The 18773-nt window shown below is 46.0% G+C and overlaps 1 protein-coding gene across 1 annotated transcript; it reads right to left on the bottom strand.

The window, feature by feature from the left end:
* Nucleotides 1-6974: 6974 nt before the first annotated feature.
* BCL9 (B cell CLL/lymphoma 9) lies at nucleotides 6975-18135 on the bottom strand. Its single transcript, XM_026083403.1, has 7 exons — nucleotides 18083-18135; nucleotides 16192-16508; nucleotides 15080-15269; nucleotides 14515-14614; nucleotides 11845-14074; nucleotides 9553-9813; nucleotides 6975-8243 (listed from the first exon to the last, which is right to left on the bottom strand). The coding sequence occupies exons 1-7, from the start codon at nucleotides 18133-18135 to the stop codon at nucleotides 7126-7128; spliced, it is 4269 nt and encodes a 1422-aa protein (XP_025939188.1). The 3' UTR covers nucleotides 6975-7125.
* Between the last annotated feature and the right edge of the window lie 638 nt (nucleotides 18136-18773).

Here is an 18773-nt window from a genome sequence, read left to right as displayed (position 1 = left end):
GACTATTTTCTTTTCTTTTCTTTTTTTTTTTTTAATTCTTCCCAGCCTTCCCCCTTCTAAAGCTATTTTAGATGAGGAGACTTGTTCCTACTAGACACAGGGTGGCACAGTGTCTCTCTTCACTGTTAGCAGCAAGATAAAAGAAGCCACTAACAGAAGGCTGGAGTTCACTTCTGGGGTAGCCGTACAAAGGAATGGAGAGGCTGAAAACAGCAAAAGAGAGAACAGACCTGTTTGAATTGCCCTGCTGTTTCAGGGTAAGAGAGCAAACACAGCTCTTCCTCCTACACTGGGACTGTGGGATGAAGTCTGTGCTACCAGACTTAAGGACTTTGACATCACCACTGCTTTTATACCTGGAGAGCTGCAGAAACCACTGTCCCTTTCCCTTTCTTCATGTTCTAGAGTTGCTCTGCAGAGAGATTATCCTTCCAAATCACTTGCATTTAGCTACCCCGTCTACTTGAAGGCACTTCTGTGCATACAGAACCTCTCCAAGGGGACAGACTCCAAATCTCTTCCCTGCACTCCTATAAATATGGGAATTCTGCTGTGAACATGCAAAACCACCACAGCGGGCCAAGCACAAGAACACACATTCCTGGTGAACTGTGCTTAATGTGCTTTAAACAAGGAAGTCCAGGCAGTTGCTATTGATGTCAGCTTTGGGCAGCATTGCATCTATTTTGCACTTGCTGAAACAGTATTGGGAATATACCAGCATAGTCAGCAGAAGTGCTTCTAGTTCTTTTAGCTGAGATGATGACACTTCTTCCTCTAAGACAGTACTAAGGATCACTATGTAGCTAAAATTCCTATTTTTTTAATCAATCAGGGAGTAAAACTTGGGGCCTGACCCACTTTCTTTGGGATATGAAAAGACTACAGTAGGGGAACCACTCAGTAAAATGATCTTGCAGTTTTGGTTTGGTTACCCCTTATGACCCAAAGAAAACAGACTGCAGTGACGTTGATGCGTCATTGATGGGTATGTGACTGGAGGTACTAGGCTACCTTCTCCCTGAGAAGTGTGGGCTGGATTTAGCTCTACTCTTTCATTAGACTGCTCCCACCAAAATTACACGTTGACATCATGTACAATGAACAGAATAATTTGAATACTAAATACATTGCTGTATTTAGTATAGCAAATGGAGGTTTCAGTGAACTGCTATTAGAAGCTGTCAAGAAAGCAAACAAAACATTGTTATTTTCCATCAAGTTCTTTATACAGCCTAAAAACATAATGTCATTATATAAAAATCAATGGCCTATCGTTGCTTAAGAACAGTGTGTTCTGCTCTAATCTCTCTCTCTTAAACATGCTATAAAGTATTTGCAGAAGAGTGATGGAAACATTAGGTTTACGATAGTAAGTTACTCCTGACAGACATGGTCTGCTTGGGAAATGGCACATCAGGGAATGTCACCAAAGGCCTTGGCCATATCAGTAGACAAAACAGGACTTTGCTTACCTTCTCCTAAAACAAGAGCAAGAGCATATCCCAGCAAAACTGAACAGCAATCATGTTAAAAACTGCAACACACCCAAGATCCACAGATCTCAACATCACAAGCTGTTCCAAGTGCACAGAAGATTATTAAAGGGCATTGCATTCACACCATTAAAATAAATCACTCTAGGCAGGATAGCATACATTTCAGAAACAGAGGAGAACCTCTAAAAACAGGCCAGCTTTTTATTGGCAGTGACTAGGAAGAAACCTCCTCTGGGAGCAGGTTATTTCATAATTGTCTCTTACAGGGGTTTCTGCACTGCCCTCAGCACCCGACCCGGGCCTTACCCTCCCCTCCATATGAAATTACTTGGGCCATGCTTTGCTCTAATTCCACAGAGCAACTCCAAAGTAGCAGTGGCCCACAGTACAACGAAGGAACTATTTCTGACCAAACTAAGTGTAAATAATTGTTTCAAAAGGGAGTTGCTGGGACAATGGAAGAGTTTTAAGACCAAAGGACAGAGTTAAGTGGGAAGTGCCAAACAGCAAATACAGTATGGAAGAGCTGAGGCATTTCTGAGAACATAGAAGAAATATTTCAAGAAATCAACAGTTCCTTAAGGAACCAAGGAATCTACATGGAATAGGCCTGCTCTCACCAAAAACCGGTAAAGAGACAAAACCAAGATGATGGGGTGGGGGGGGGGGGCACACCTGTCTTACCTCAGAGTTGTTAATACAAGAACTTCCAAAATCAGCTAACAATTTCAACCCCTGGTTCCCTTATAAACTTGAACTAGAACTGTTAACTCAGATTAGTTTCCCTCCATCGCTATTTTAATTCAATGCAGTTAACTCAGGCTGGTCAGTTTAACCTCATAGACTTTTATTTTTCTTTTTGCATTGCAGCCCCATTATCACACACTATGTTACATTTAAGGCAACAGTAGTACAGTAGGTGATCAGCAGGAAAGATGTCAGCTCAAATTTAAAGCTTTGTTTTCTCCTGATGTAAACATGATGTAAAATATCCTCTTTTAGACTTTCCAGTATCCCCAGTTAGAACAGCATCTCTTTTCTTCCCCTACTTGTGCTCTGACTCAGACAAAAACAATTGTAAGGTTAAAACCCGAGTGTGTAGTAAGCTGTCACAGCGAGGAACTAGATCTCACCGTGAAGCACTTCGAGCATGGCACTGAAGGTTTGCCAGCTGGAAGTCAAAGGGGATCAAGGGGATACTGAGCTCAGTATATGTGTCAATAGTTCCAACACAACTAAGCAGTTGGTGTTTGGGGTTTTTTAAGGCCTGAAAAACACTCCAGATGATGTGCTTTAATTCTAAATAGAAACAGCAATAACGAAGTGTTACGTATCTATCACAACAACCAGCATTAGCAGAAATAATTGGAAACTACGTGAACTGTCTAAAAACTGAAAGATCTTTCAATAAGAGGTCACCACACTAAAAAAATGACACACCCAGCACACAAATAAGACAGAAATTATCTTTTTTAGCTTGAGAATTACTACCAAGTCGATAAAGTGAAGTGTGCTCCACTAAATGCAGACCTACATCGAATATGGACCATTTCTCCTCAAGAAAGATCAAAATAGGGAACAGGTTTCAGCAAACAGCCTGCCAAGACTGCATGAGGAAACTATTCAGAATCACGAGCTCAGAAAAAAAACACTAATCAAATGTAGCTTTTTCTGCCATCAGAATGAAAAACAGCACAATAGACAATCAACATACCAAGCACCACAAAATTAAGTCCTGTATATAGCGTATTTGTAACAGCCTGAACATTTCATCACAACAAACGCTAAGTTTGAATAGTCTAAGGAGCATGTTTTTGATTCCCATTTATCATAAGGAAGGATTCAGTTACCCACGCCTACTCCAAGCCAGGACACGTGTATTGTACCACAAGCACCCCCAGCATTCAAGTCCCAAATAAGACTGATGCAGATCAGATCTCCATGTGCTGGTCCTTTCTCTCAAGCATTACCCACTGGTACCACCAGGAGTTCAGTACTAAACTAAGACTAGTTAGCTGCTTGCCATATTCTTTGGTAGATAAGTTAACTCATGATACAGGTACAGAGCTCAAATCAATTTTTTGGGATTGCGCTTAAAACTGCCAGTGTACTTTACAGATGACCAGTTTGCAACAGTCTACGACTTTAAAACAAACAGATTTCAAATATTTTAACTTTTGATTTAGGTGGTGCGTTACTTTTGCGTTTCAGAAGTTCACCATCTGCTGGGTTTACCTTTTAAGTCTCTCTGCACTCCGGCTGCGCAGCCATCTGGGATGAGATAATTTGAACAGCAGACTGTTTCCACCCATGTTACTAGAGAGGAAGAGCAGCCAAGCATGTATGAATAAAGTCTATTTCATTCTTTCAAACAAAGGTGGAGGAGGAGAATTTGAAAGTTTAAAAAAAAAAAAAAGAAAGGAAGAAAACTAAAAATGGCAACCCCAGTTTCCATCTTCAACTGCACCATGACTACCAGAGCTGAGTCACAGTTACTATTGATTATAAATAAGCAGGAGAGAACAGAGCCTGACTTACAGATCCCAAGGTAAATTTGCAAGGCTGGCAGCTAGAAAGCTTTTTCATTTGTAAAGTGGAAAGGGAAAAGTAGAATCAGAGCAAAACCAAGCAGCTCTGTCTATACCCACCAAGTCGATTTTCAGACTGGAGCCAGCTAAAGCATTAGAATCTCTTGTCAATTATCCAGGGGGAAAAATCAGGTAATGCCACTGAGGTTAAGTGGACCTGTGTGGACTCAGGAGAACATAAGTCTTCTGCATTTTCTATAGGAAAAGATCTTTTAAGATACCAAATGTCAAAATTTTATGTTAGATGGACATAGAAGGAGCTTTAATTATCTGGCATCTTAAAAATCTATCCTCTCACCGTTAAGTAGCTTTGAAACCATGAACCACCTATGCTAATTTTTCTAGATTAAGTCACAATCCCCTCTGAAATCCTTTGCTATTCAAAATATCTCAGCAAGTATAGGAGTCACTGAGGAAGATCATTAAAAAAATTCCAGGTTATTTCTATGTCAATCAAGAAGTTGACTTTATTCAACATTATAAAAATATTCAGGAGTCATATGGCAGAAATGGCAACACTTAAAAAGATTGCACTGTGTGACAGCTCCTGTGCAAGATCCTAAAAAGGAAGCTATGCAACCATTTAAAGAAAAGGTAACTCCGCAGTACAGAAATAACACTTACTGTGTCATTGTCAGCTCTTTCTAAAATCTTGACAAGCCTGTGCTTCAGGCACACTGCTTGTCTTGTTAGAGGGAAGCACCAAAACATACATCCTACACTTTGTCAAAAGAGTAATTCTCACCCAAAATCATTTTAAATTTGCATGACAGCACAAAGGTGAACTTGGAAACAGCCACCAGAATGTGTTGAGGATTGTATGCCTACAAAGGTGCATGGGTTCACTCATTTTGTAACACTAGCAACTAAACTTTGGTAAACCGGCCATGGACGATTCTTTTTCTACCTGTTAAACATCAGTTAATTCTGAAAACCTCTGATGCACAAGTATATTGAAGATACTCATTCTGCACATGAAGTTTCCTACTAACAGCCAACTCTTTGAGTTAACTACTCATTGAAATAGGTTCAAATAAAGGTAAGAGGAAGGCAGAAAAGATTACATATTCCATATATTGTGCTGGGGCAGGGGAGCAGAGAGCACATCAATTGCTACCTGCCTTGGCAGACAGCTTCAGAACCCACTCCCTTCCTTAAGGATCTTCCTCCAACACATCCTGGTCTTCTCCAGGAGTGGTGCTCAAGTCACGGTCAGCGTTTTAGTGTCTGGTCTTTCACTCCTTGTAGACAAAGCCATAAAACTTGCTTGTTGAAATTCTCTCAAAGAGAAGCTTGAAAAGACAGACAGGGGATTAGGAAGTGATCAATGAGAACCGCAGCAAAGCAACAATTTACCCAGCAGGGTTGTCTTGATAAAAATCTGCTCACCAGCGATTTATCTCTCACCTTTGTTATTTAAGTTCATCCAGTCCCCACTATCTCAGCCTCTGAGCAACTGAAGTCAGAGACTACCCAGTCCAACAGCCCCCAGGGGGACACACAACCCAAGCATCTTGTGCAGCATTAGAGTCTCCAGTGCTCAGCAGGCAGACATCACTGCTTAGGGAAAGCTCAAAACCACATATCTGGTAGTGCTGCAAAAACTCACCAAGAGGAAGCAACAGAGACAACAAGTTTCATCTGTTCGTCGACCCTCTATAAATTGAGAGAGCAAGACTGTAACCACCATCCTTGAGGTGTTCCGAAATAAGACCTCACTCCAAGGAAAAGCAAGCTTTTCTCAATTCAGGAGAAAGCAAACAGAAGTGCCTTGCAAGGAACGCACAGCTGCCTACAGACCAGATCTTTATGAGCTGCCAAGGCTTGCCCCACCTAGCCTCCAGCCTGGCTGTGATCATGTGGAAGAGCAAACAGTCATCTGGCCAGCACTCTGATGTACATAAGACACAGCTGAATTGGATAAAAAAGACAGTTCATTTTTGTAAGAAACAATATATTTTATTTTTCTGACACCACAGCCCTGGCGAGTGGTTTTGTACCAAATTTAATGGAGGTTACACAGAACGTTTTACGCTGGGGAGGAAAAAAAAAAATAACCACAAAAAAAATCCTGGATAACTTTTAGTGTCTGTTCCACTCCCACATTAATAAAATCACTTGGGGTTTCTAAGAAAAGGAGAACAGGAAACAGTGAGAGAGACTACTGTAGAATGTAACAGTGTCCAAGTCCAGCCCCTTTCTGAAAGTGGGAAGAGTCCCCACATGAGGAGAGGCTCTCCTAGATTTATTCCCCAAAATAACACAATGTATTGCAGCTGCCATAGGAGGAGACAGAAGGGGGACGGAGAGAGAGAAGCCTATTTAATAAAGAGTGGGAGGGAGAGACAGAAGGTGCTGGACAGCACGCCATAATTTGAAAAATATGTCCTTAACTTATTATTTATTTCTTTTAAAAGATTCCCCTCACTGAACTTAAGTTCCTTTTTGTGCTTTTCATTAATACTCTGCTCTGAGGTCGTAGTTTGGTTTTTCTATACATTGGAGTTGAAGGAAAATAGTCCGAAGTTCTGAAGATGGATTCTCCACCTAAAGTAAACAGCCTAGAATCCCATTCTCCTCTCACCCCAAAGACTAAAGTCTCTGCTAAAATCCCTTTTACAATATAGTACAGTACACAAAAAAAAAAAAAAAAACAAATAACCGAAAGTCCTGGGAGAAGCCAGTCCGAAGGACGTAAACATACAGAGAATGGTGCAACTTGTGACAAATGGCAATTCTCAAAATACAGCTACAGATTCTCAAAGCAGGTGCCGTCATGGGATACCCAAGTCCACAAAAATAATTTTTAAAAAATAAATCTTAAAAAAAAAACAAAAAAAAAACCCAAAAAACCCAACCTGTTAAAATGAATAATTTTTTTCAGGTAATTCCATACATTCGAGATTTCCCAAAGCATCCTCTGGTCTCTTTTCACCTATTGCATGGCCAAACTGTATTCCTGAAGCTCCCAAAAAAGCCCTCAGGACTTGGAATCTCATCTTGACAAGGATCAGAACATCCAGTCTTATGGTAGCAGCTTAAAACATCATGTTCCCTGGATTTCCAGGGCCTTGGCTAAATCCTCCCATGCCAACATCAGCAGCCATACCTCGGGGTCTCATCTGGGGGGGAATCATGATGTTTTGTTGGGGTCCCATCATGCCCTGCATTGACATCATCATACCAGGTGAGCCTACAGGACCCGGGTGGCTGTACAGCCCTGCGGGGGCTCGGTCYTTGCCTGGGATCATGCCCACGGCAGCCACGGGGTTACTCATTAGCGTGGGCTGGCCAGGCATCGCCGTTTGTGCTGGTGACATCATGCGATGGTGCGGCCCCATCATGCCTTGCTGCAGAAAGGCAGGCGGTCTCATCGGGTTATGGCCTGGCATGGATGGAGCTGTCCCAAGAGGGATATCCGGAGTCCCCACTGGCCCGGGACCCCCCATGCCAGGCAGTGTTAGTCCCATTCTTGGGGTCTGCTCTCCTATTATCCCCTGCATGTGGGAGAACCCAGGCCCAGGACCCTGTGGCTGCTTGCGGCCTGGCACCTCCCCACGAGGGAAATACTGTAGCGTCTGGCTAGGCTTCTCCGATGGGATAATCCTGGACAGGTCAAACTCAGGTATTCCCGTGGCTCCAGGACGGATCACCTCCTGCAGCTCCGGATCAGTGAAAACCGAAGGCATATTGTTTCCAAGAACAGTGAAGGAGTCTGGACCGCCAGGGCCTCCAGTCTTGCAAAGTGCTGGATCTGTTGAACTTTGGGGCAGGTTGGTAGGACGCCCCAGAGGTCCTTCTCCATGGAAGCCCATTCCCGCTGGGAAGTTGCTTTGTCCTCCACTGGGCCCGTTGTGTGGAAATGGCACCTGCTGTGGAGGGGACTGTACGGGAGGGAACCCCTGTGGGAAGCCCAGGCGTCCTTGAGGTACCATTGGAGACTCTTGGGAACCGTGCCCCATCATCGGGTTGTGTGACATCAGGCCGGGTCCCACGGGGACCCCATGAGGAGGTATATTGGGTCCCATAGCATTTGGAGAGGGCATCTGGTTGTTATGGGAAAGAGGCTGGGTCATTCCCATTGGGCTAAGGGTTGGCATTGGACCCACTGGGTTTGGACCTGAAATTCGAGGATTCTGAGAATTAATGCCCATTCCTAGGGAAGAAATAAGGAGTCAGATTTAGATAACAGCCCATAAAAAACAATGAAGATACCAGAGAGCTTTCTGCAATATTCCCAAACCCACAAAAAAAAAATCACTCGTAAAAAGGTGTCAGTTGTGGCTCTGGAGAATGATGTATTAACCAGGAAATTGATGCCACATGAACACCAGCCACCCTAAGCTTGTCACTGAGCTATCAAAAAATGATTAAAGCCTGCTCTGGAAGTAGGATCTCAATCCAACCCATACTTTGACTACTTTCCTGGCAATCTAGGCAAGGCAGTCAGTAACAAACATGGGCGGCAGATTATCAACATATGGACACTTGTCCACTGGGAGGTGACTGAATCTCTTTTTGAAACATGAAATGCATAAATCAGGAAACACTCATAAGACTAGGAAGACATGATCATTGAGGTTAATGAGCTACCATCACAAGCTTATTCAATTAACAAGCTTCTCCAAGTATATTCAGCAACTCTGATCATTACTGTGTGGAACAGACAGCGAACCTACAAGTAAAGTCATCAAGAATTCCTACCAATTGCCACTGTAATGAAACATTCAGTCATCCCTTCTTTCAACTACGTTAACTGAACTGGGGCAGAGGGGCTAAGACATTTTTTTTTTATTAAATATGCGTGTGCTCATGAACAGTAAGCAATCAGCAGGGATTTCTCATATAAACTTGTTCACTCATAAGACAACCCAAGAAGACACTTTATTTTGCTTTTCCTTTAACTCTGAAGTAGAGAACAGAACAGTTTCCCTCAGCCCTGGCCTAAGGTCAATTGCCATTACACATTTCCTGTAGCAGATGATGTATGTTTTGGGGAAGCACTCTAACACTCTCTTCTGAAACAGAGGCAATACACAAAAATGAGGGAGAAGGAAAGACTACATGATCCAATGTCTGGAAAAAATTTCTGAAGCTTCTATAACACTGTCTTAAGACATAGGAAGAAAGGTTTCCTCCAGACAATATGTTGTAGATTTGACCCTTATTCCCATGAGCAGCCTTCACTCACACAAGTATTCCAGTCAGCCTGAGTGGAAAGATCTCCCAGGCATAAGGGTTTTCTAGATAAGACACTTTCCTGAAGAAACTAGACAGGAGAATTGGTTACAAGGAGAGATTCAGTCTCCCCATTTCAAAGAACTGCAGTTGCCCTCCTCAAAAACATCTCATGGCTATACTCATCAAGGCTTCCCCTCTTACTCTCTTCATCTAATGAAGCTTCCATAAAAATCACCCTCACTGCATTGGCTGATAGCCTGGACCTATGTCCTTGAGTTTCTTACCTGGTACACTGTTCATAGGTGGCAAGTTTGGGGAGCGTGCTGGAGGGGAGTCATCATCTGAGCTGGCCACAGTTTTGATGGCATCATGATAGAGCGGTGTAGAGCTGGGCATGGCAAATTTGGACATCCTGGACATCATAATGGAGAGAGGATTCTGAGAGAGGGTCGGCTCTGGAGGCATTGTGTAAGGACTGCTAGAGGGAAGATTTCCAGGGAGAGTCACAGGAGCAGACTGGCTGACTGTGGAAGGAGGTGGACCACCTTAAGGAAAAAAAAAAAAAATAGAAACTTTAAATTTTTTCCATCTTGAAGTTTCTTCCTCAATCACACCCTTTTCTCCTAGAAGTCTCAATAACTAGAAATCCCTTTTATTACAAGGGACCATCTAACTACTGCAGTCAATGCCTGTGAAAGGTAACCAGAAAAATAAGCTTGTTGATCTAGATGGTTAATGTTTGTTACTCTGGATTCTGTACTTCTACTGGAACTACCTTGAGCCTGTACAAATCCACAGTCTGAAAATTGTACTTTTCAATCCTACTATTCAACTTCCATGCACTGGAGACAGACTTATGCACCAGGTCTAGATAAAAAAATCTACATCTAGGTCAATCAATTTTTCCTGCACCCACCAAATGTAAACTTTAACTCTTTTCCCTTTTTCTTTAGGGGAAGCACCAAACAAGCACAGAAGACAGGCTGTGCATGAAAAGCTCTAGCAAGTCTTATGCTGAGACATTTGGGCAGATTTCTGACAAGCTGTATCAGCAGCTACAATTCTTTGTTTTAATTTCATTTCAGGTTTTACATACACATATTTACTGTTCATTCCAGTTAAAGAAGCATTCTCTGTACCTATTAGATCAACATTATTCTTTGCTCTCCTAAAACTAGAAATAATTTAATTGTACTTCCAATCTCTTTTGCTATTCACCAATGAATTTCATGCTACTTGACCACACTTGAAGGAAAGATGCTAAACCAAAGTTGTACTACCACTCAAAATTCACTGCACTCCACTCCCACCCCCCAAAAATGGAGAAGAAAATCCCTCAACTCCAAAACACTTCCATTTTGGAAGGCATTGTTTAAGCATGGTGTTAGGCATGAACTAAAGCATTCGATCCAGACTTTTAGCAGTTTGGGCTCATACCAAGCACTGCCTTGGCAGCTATGCTAGACCCTAAAATCCAGTCTCCACACCCAAACAGACCACAGCACAGAGACCCGACCGGCAATCCTGCTAAATGATATAAGAGGTTACCTCCCTACCACCGCCACTGTGTCAGAGGCTGCTAATTCAGTCGCAACCCAGTCCTCCCTGTCTCACCAGGCGTTTCCGCCAGAGCCTCCGAAGTGTTGTTATCCCCGGCAGCACTAGAGGGCAATGTGGGCAAACCTCTTCACCAGCCTCTGGCCAAGTCCCCCACAAGATTTTCCCAGGCAGGAAAACTCCAGAGGGCTGCTGCAGTCAGAGTCCGGCCAGAGGGACAAACCTCATCCCTTACAAGCCTCGGGAGTATTTGGGAGAGGGAGAGAGAGCAGAGACCCACGCTGCTGAAAGGCCAAGCAGCCCAGAGGGATTCAAAAGCAATCTATGCTCTCAGGCACAACCTCTGGATGCCAAGGTCCCACAACACAGTCCAGCCCTTGTGTGCTAGCAAAGGGAGACCAGGGCCCTGCCAGGGCGCTACAGTGCCCACTTGCTGTTCAGCTATTTCTGAAATGGTGAAAGTCTGAACAAATGTTAGTACATCTCCTTCCCATCTGCGGTGGTAAACCTAGAAAGCATTAACTGTACCTGAGCCTAGATACGTGATTGGCAGTGACAGCTTCTATGATCAGCATGTACTTGTAGAAGCCTTTTATTTCAAAGCACTTCCGTGACATAAGCAGAAACTTCTCCACAAATCTATAGTCATCAGGAGCTAGAGGCAGAATGGCCAAGAAGAACCACTCTGAGGACTATTTTCTCCCAATAAAACACTACCTTTTTTGCCACCTCTCAGCCACACACTTTCACTTTTGCATCATCCAAACTAACCTCATCTGGATGCAAGGGAGGTATGGTGTGAACAAGTACAAAAGGAGGAAGAAAACCACTTATGCTCCACCAACATATCCACCAAGCTCTGAGCCTCAACACAGCCTGCCTCAGAAAACAGGCAGAGAAAGTGACATCTTGCTTTGCTGCACTATCTCCCTCCAAGAAACCTCCTCACTTTCCTGCATGCTTCAAAGAACCTGATATGAACCAAAGACCCAAATTTAGCTAAATGGGGTGGCACTGACCTGACTCCACATTCCCCAGCATGGCTGGAGAAGACATGGTGAGAGACGCCTTGTGGTTCGGGGGAATCCCAGGGCTCTGCAAAGGAGGCTTTGGAGATGAAGTCCAGCCAGGAGAAGGTGCAGGGAGAGACGGAGACTTGAGGTGGACAGGAGAAGCAGCAGCAGACCCCAAAACGGGGGGGGACTTAATGGAGGCAGCGGCAGCTGCAGCAGTGGGGCCTGCAAGCATTCCTGCCAGCTGGGAGGGTGTCTGAGGAGACTTGAGGTTCCCCGAGGGAGACCCCATCATGGGAGACTGGACCTGGCGCATTGTGGGAGACTTCAGGGGGTTGATTCCTGGAGAATGCACCTGACCGGCAGCGGAGATATCCAAGGGCTTGCGGCCTAGGCTGCGCTGTGCAGGGGGAGCAGTGTTGAGGCTATTCGGGTTACTGGTGGGATTGAGAGGTAGTGGCGGCATGTGGCTGAGCCGGTTGTTAGTCCTTTGGTCAGGCCCGATCTGTTCTCTGAGATTTCGGAGACCAACTCCTGGGCCCTGAGACATGGGAAGAAAAGGCCTGGGACCCATGCCATACTCCTGTTGGGGGTGCTCTCCAAATGGCAACGGCACCATTTTCTGCTGAGAGGAGAGCATCTCCGAAACACCAGGTCGTAGTTTCATCATCTCTTCCGGCCCCACTCCTGCCTCCCTCAACTTCTGAGGTACCAGGGGTGGGTTGGAGCCCATGCTGACATTCATACCTATGTCCCCCTTCATGCTGCCAGGGCCCATCCCAAACTCCAGCTCCCTACCAGAGCCCATTTGTGGGGGTATTCCTTTTGGGAAGTCCCCCCTGGAGGGACTCATAGGCCCTTCCACTGGCATGCGAGGGAAGATGGGGTTATTCCCAGGCTCCATGTGTCTCTGGGAGGGAATCATTCTGTTTATCTCCATGCCAGGCCTGATGCCTTCCATGTTCAGTCCAGGAGGGAGGCCCATCTGTTTCTCAGCCAACTGCTGCTGATAGATCTCTTCGGGCAGGCCCTGCGGATTGGGGAATCGCTCCCCTCGGCCAGGGCCACTGAAGACACCCTGGCCAGGAGGGAAGTTTCGGCCATCTGGGATTTTTGGCACATCATCTGGCCAACTAACTCCTGAAAGCCCAGGTCTGGAGGCAGGATTTGGGACACTGGGGCCCTCCATGTCAGGGTTCATCATTCCTGCAAAACCAGGCAGGCGCATCTGGCTCCCAGGCATGTTGGGATGAGGGGCCATGCCCCTGGGGGGCAGAGAGTGTGACATATTCATGCCTTCAGGGAAGGGCTCTGGACCCCCAGGGCCCCAGCCCTCCCCAGGAGTCATCTGATATGGAGGGGGAGGCCCTCGGACCACCCCACGAGGCCCGTGTTGATGGACCATCATGTCCTGCAGGGAACACTGCTGCACAACAACCTGCTCTTGCTTTCTTCTCTTCTCCTCATAAAACTCCTGCTGCAGCTTGAGCCAGGCCACCTGCTCAGGAGTCATGTGGTCTAGATGGTCTGGGCCTATGGGTCCTGACTGGGAGTTCATGGGTGGTGGCCCCATTTCATCTGGGGAAAAGGGCATGTCCCTGTGTCCCTGAGGGCCAAATGGAGCCCCTCCGTCTGTCCGAGACCCTGACCCCTTGCCTAAACTTTGGGATTGAGCCATCATGGCCTGTATCGGCCCTTCAGGTTTCTTTTGGGGACCATCCAGCACCCCAGAATTCGGAGGTGGCCCCCCACTTTGCCCTCCTGAAAATTCCTTCTCATCAGGGAAGAGCATGCGCTGTATGTCTCTCAGCGTCTGCAACGAGCGTTCTCGATGTTCCAGCTGCTCTTGAGAGAGTCCATCTGGATTCTCACCCATACTGGATGGGTCCCCACCAGACACCTGCTGGGGAGGACCTTTGGGGTCTGCAGCAGAGCTATTGCTACCTTGGGAGACCGGGCTAACTGCTCGATTACTGGGGGTCGAACTCTGCCCAAATCCTTCTGTCTGCAATGGGGTAGAGTTGGCAGGGCTGCCCACAGACATCACTTTGCTTTCCACGCTGGGACTGTCCTGATCTATGGGGCATGGGGGGCCACTGGATTTGGATACTGGTGCTGACACGGGTGGAGTCGGCTGCATTTTGGCGTTCTGGGGAGGGTTCTGGTCCTGGGCGGCGGGAGGCTGTGGCTGTGGCAGGGGCTTGGGTTCAGTCCGAAGTGCAGTGATCTGGGGGTTCTGAAAGACAAAGCCACACGCTGTCACTTGCTCTTCTTACAGCTGTGTCATACAAGCAGAGGTGCAAATGAAACATCCTGTCTCAATCCCGCTAGCCCACACTTTGCAAGGAAGGGTAGTCTGCACACAGCAATTATAGAGCGCCATCTTGGACATGAAGAAACATCTGTTTTGCTCAAGCAAAAGCAGGTACCCTCTGCTTCTGTGCTAACTCTACACGAGCAATGGGTCAAAAATATACCACCTAAATACTGCAAGACTTGCTCTTCTTTGGATGATCCAAGCCATTTATTCACAGAAGGCTAGGACAACAATTGGCTCTCTCTTTTCCATCCTAAAATTTATTTTAGAGCATAAATAATCATTCCTCTCTCTGAAACACAAACACACACAAGCATATTTACCATTTCCCTTCCCACCCACATGCAGGTAATCCCTACCAAGGGTACAGTGTTTCGTTCTGCCTTGCTGTTTGAGATGTTCTGGATATGAAAGGACACGATAGTTTCCACCTGTCCCTTCAGCACAGCTTCTGCAGCCCTGCAAAGACAGACAGACAGATGCACATACCCAGTTGAAGCTAAGAATGAATTTTTCCTAACCACCCTCCCTTCTCTCCTTCAGCTGGCAGAAGGGAGAAAGACAGAGCCATGCATATTTGACTCCAGATAAGTAGCAAAAGAAAATGCTTACATCTATAAGCTCATCAACATTTAGGGCTCATGTCTCTGGTTAAGCCATCCCTGCCTCTATTCACTACATAGATTGCAAAACAATATCAGCATTTGCCAAAAATGCATTCAGATGAAGAAATAATCACTTCTCAGAGGGCAAGAAGCAGGGACATTCCTCACCCCAGCACTTTCATCCTCCCCAAAATATTTAGTAATGACTTTTTGCTACAGAATCACACTTGATGGAGAAAATGCACTTGCAAGTCTCATAAAAAGGGAGCACAAACATAAGCCCTGCTCCCTGAAGACAATCAAGCATCCACCTACTTACTTGTTGGCCATCTCAGTAGAAAAGACATAAACCACTTTGGATGGAGTTTTCTGCCCACTTGCTGGCTCCAAAGTAGCAGTCAGGCCATGGGAAGGTGTGGAAGACCTTGGGGCTGAAGCATTTGAAGGAGTCATGGAGTGTGGTGTGTGCTGAGAATCCTGGGACTTCACGTGATCAGCAGAATTGCAGTCTGGAGTGGGGAGGGAAGGGGGAAAGAGGGGAATCACTAGCTTGGGAGCTCTTTAGAGCCCCCATCTTTGGCTCATGTTTGGAAAATGGTCACAGCTTTTTCCCCCAACCACTGCTAAAGAATGGTCTTCTGTTACACCATGCATCTTCTCTCTAATGCCATGTTATCCTAAAGGGACTGCTGGGAAAAAGCTTGTCCCATTCCAACCCAAAAGGCAGTTCCCAGAGCTGATCCCTTTGCATTCCCTAATGGCCATGTGGAATAGCATGAAAAGTACGCACTAAAATGAAGAAATAGAAAAATGTTTGCATCCAAGGAAAACACTGTGCAAAACCTTACTTTTTTTCTCTTTGGCAACCTTAGCCAGAAGACCTAACACATGGACAATAAAGTGCTGCAAATGAAAGATGGAGGACTGCACATCTAGTCTGTTTTTGCACTGCCTCACTGGGACAACGCTGGAGCGAGAAACAGAACCCAGAAATCTCAGCTCTCTGGCTTGTGTTATCAGTCAGAGAGCTGCAAGGTATGTATCTGTTTCGTCAAAACAGGCTTGCATATTGTTCAAAACCCCGGTTCAACCAGAGCAGTTCCTGGAAGGCTAAAGGCCAGAAGGAAACCAACAGGTTGCATTTGTACTTTAAAATCCTCTGGGGGTGTTTCAGTATTACAAGGCAACTTTCCCACCGTAGTCAGGGCTGCACTTCAACTGAACGTGAACAGGATGGACACATTTACTGATGCCAGCTATGAAAACCTCTTCTCTTCACTTGCTCTCAAGACCTTTAGACTCCATTGGCTGGCACTTACAGAACCACAGACAAGTAAGTGCTTTGCTAATGCTTGCATAGCAATTCTTCATTTCACAAAATACTCATACTAGTTATCTGCACTTGCACGTGTATCCTTCTAGCAAACGTACCTTTGATTTCAGGGTCATCATTAGGAGTTCCAGCATCCCTCTGTTCAAAGGAATCTGCCGAAATGCTCCTCTCTCTCTTTCCCTTCCCCTTGGCACCATTTCCAGCCCCATTCTTCAGCCCCATACTCCCACCTGGGCCAGGGAGTACTTTGGGAGGGTGACCTCCACTTTTGGGGTCACAGGGAGAGGGCTGGGATTGGCTGGTGGAGCCCCCCTGTTTGCCCTGGTTGGAAAATTTGGAATCCAGCTGGGGGTTGCCAGACGGAGACATCACTGTGGGGGGACGGACCATCACCTCCTGCTTTGATTTGGGGCTACTGGGGGCAAGGGAAAAAGAGAAAAGAAAAAAAAAAGTGACAGATCAGACTGTGGAATCATTCAACCCTGTGGGAACAGATTAGAGAAAAGCAGAAACAACCACTGCCACCTTTGCAAGCTAAGGCAATTGCTGACAAATAAAAAAATGCCTGCAAGCTTAGAGTCATCCAGGTGCTTTTTTGAACATGCCCTGAAAGGGTTATTATCCAAGATGGGATCTCATTGCCCAAGAAGGCACTAGGGCAAGCTACAGACCTGCCAGGGCCCAGGAACTGCTGTCACATGAGGACCTACCTCTGGGGCTTCTGTCAATAAAGACAACGGTTTCTATGTGCACAGAGAAGCGCCTCACACCAAGACCAGCTCAGAGTAAACAAACAAGGCACAATAAAGTTCACCTCACCACTCTCCCAGACCCAAATTATACAGTGCAGCACTGCTCAGAGCAGACCCCCCCCACCCTACCTCTCCCCCTGCTCCTCCCCAGCCAGTTCTACAGGGAGCACAAGGAAAACCCAGCATTACTGCAGCATTCATCATACATTGGGGCGAGCTGCCAGGGAAACACAAAACTCTGACCGTGAAAACAATTAAACCAGCTACAACCTGCCTCTGAATAAGGAAAGAGAAGGATACCATCTCCCTGTACACTCCTGTAAAATGGGGCAGACGAAGCTTCATTAATTTGTCAAAGGAAATTTAGCATCCTTTCCTTCCCTCTCCCATTCAGCCAATTGAATCCTAAAACTATTTTGTTCCTCTGGGTTTTACACACTTATTAGCCATCCTTTCCTCTCACCCGCCAGTCATTCCACTGCTACAGGAATCTTCCGTGTTTTGTTTTCCCATCAACACCATCACTTCAACAGACAGTGCTTGCTAGCATCCTCTCTGTGGGATTCGCACATGCCATTTCCTCTTTTGGCCAGACATCTGACTCAGAGGCACTCCCTCTGAGTTACTCTTAAGCTCCAGATGACCTCTAGGAGTAAATAATCAAGCCTGAGAATGCTGTCAATCACACCATTGTAAGTCCCTGAACGCTGCTTTGCTTCCATATTCTTCCCCTTCCAAATTAGTGGAGGAGAGATGCTGACCTGCATCTGGCAGGTGAATGATACAGAGGACCTCAGTGCACAGCTGATCAGTCCTCCAGGCTGTTCAGGCAAATAATACGAAGGAAGCATTTTGTGTGAAAATACAGACAGAGAGACCTTCTGCTGCCCAACTACCCCTTGGGGAAACAGATAATTAGAAGGGGAAAAAAAACAGACAGGAACAGCATGTTCACTGTCCTGCAACCTATTTAAACCCCTGATAGAAGGGAGGAGGGCAGGAGGAATGGAGAATTTGCACCTCACAGGTGTAGAGTTCTTTCAGCTCATCCTGAACCCAGCAAATATAGAGGCTCCTCAGCACTGTGCAGCCAGCACTCAGGTACTCAGCAGGCCTGACCAAAGCGTAAAGGAGGACCAGTAAGTCTCATGCAGCAGTCCTTGCCTAATGCCACAGCAGAGCAGGGACAGCACCACGCACCAACCCAGAGCAGGTCACTGCAGGCTCCTGTCCTTACCTCTGTGTGTTGCCTGATGGGGAGTTCCTCACTTTGGGGTTACTGGAATGCATTGACAGAAATCCTGAGCTCACAGTCTCACACGCACGCAGATGGGCTCTTGTCAAGTTCCTCTGGGGAGCCTGCTGCCACAGGCAGCTCTGAAGCACTTTCTGCCACCCGCTTCTCTCAACGCTGTCTGTCTGCTTGCCTTTTTTCTCTTTGCTCCTCTCTGGTTTTGCACTGGGCACTTCCCTCCTGCAGCTCCAGCATTCTCTAGACGTGTGCCTCCTGCTGCCCAGGGGAAGTCTCGCATCTCCAGGGCACACTGTTGAAACCACCCCACAAGAAGAGAACAGAAAACAGGTGAGGAACTTTCCAAGCAGATCTGTCTGATGTGAAGGAGTAAATGGCAATTATTCCCCCATTACTGCGAGGACACAGGAGAAGAGCTCTCAGATAGCTGGAACACAGCTATGCATTTCAAACCAGAAGGAGCCCTGGCTGGCCATTCAGTTTACAGGCAGTGAGGCCAGCTTCCCTTCATCCAAGGTAAATCATACTGGAGTCAACAAAGCAGGGACACTTCTTACATCTGGACACTTTGATTCCATATCTGTGCTCAGCTTGAAAACACCTCACAGAAATCCAGTAGGAAGCCAACATTATAAACCCTCAACATGACTTAGCTATCCAGAATTCCCCCATGAAT

Source organism: Apteryx rowi, unplaced genomic scaffold, assembly GCF_003343035.1.
Source record: "Apteryx rowi isolate R43461 unplaced genomic scaffold, aptRow1 scaffold_60, whole genome shotgun sequence".
NCBI lineage: Eukaryota > Metazoa > Chordata > Aves > Apterygiformes > Apterygidae > Apteryx > Apteryx rowi.
This window is presented reverse-complemented; position numbering and strand designations above follow the sequence as displayed.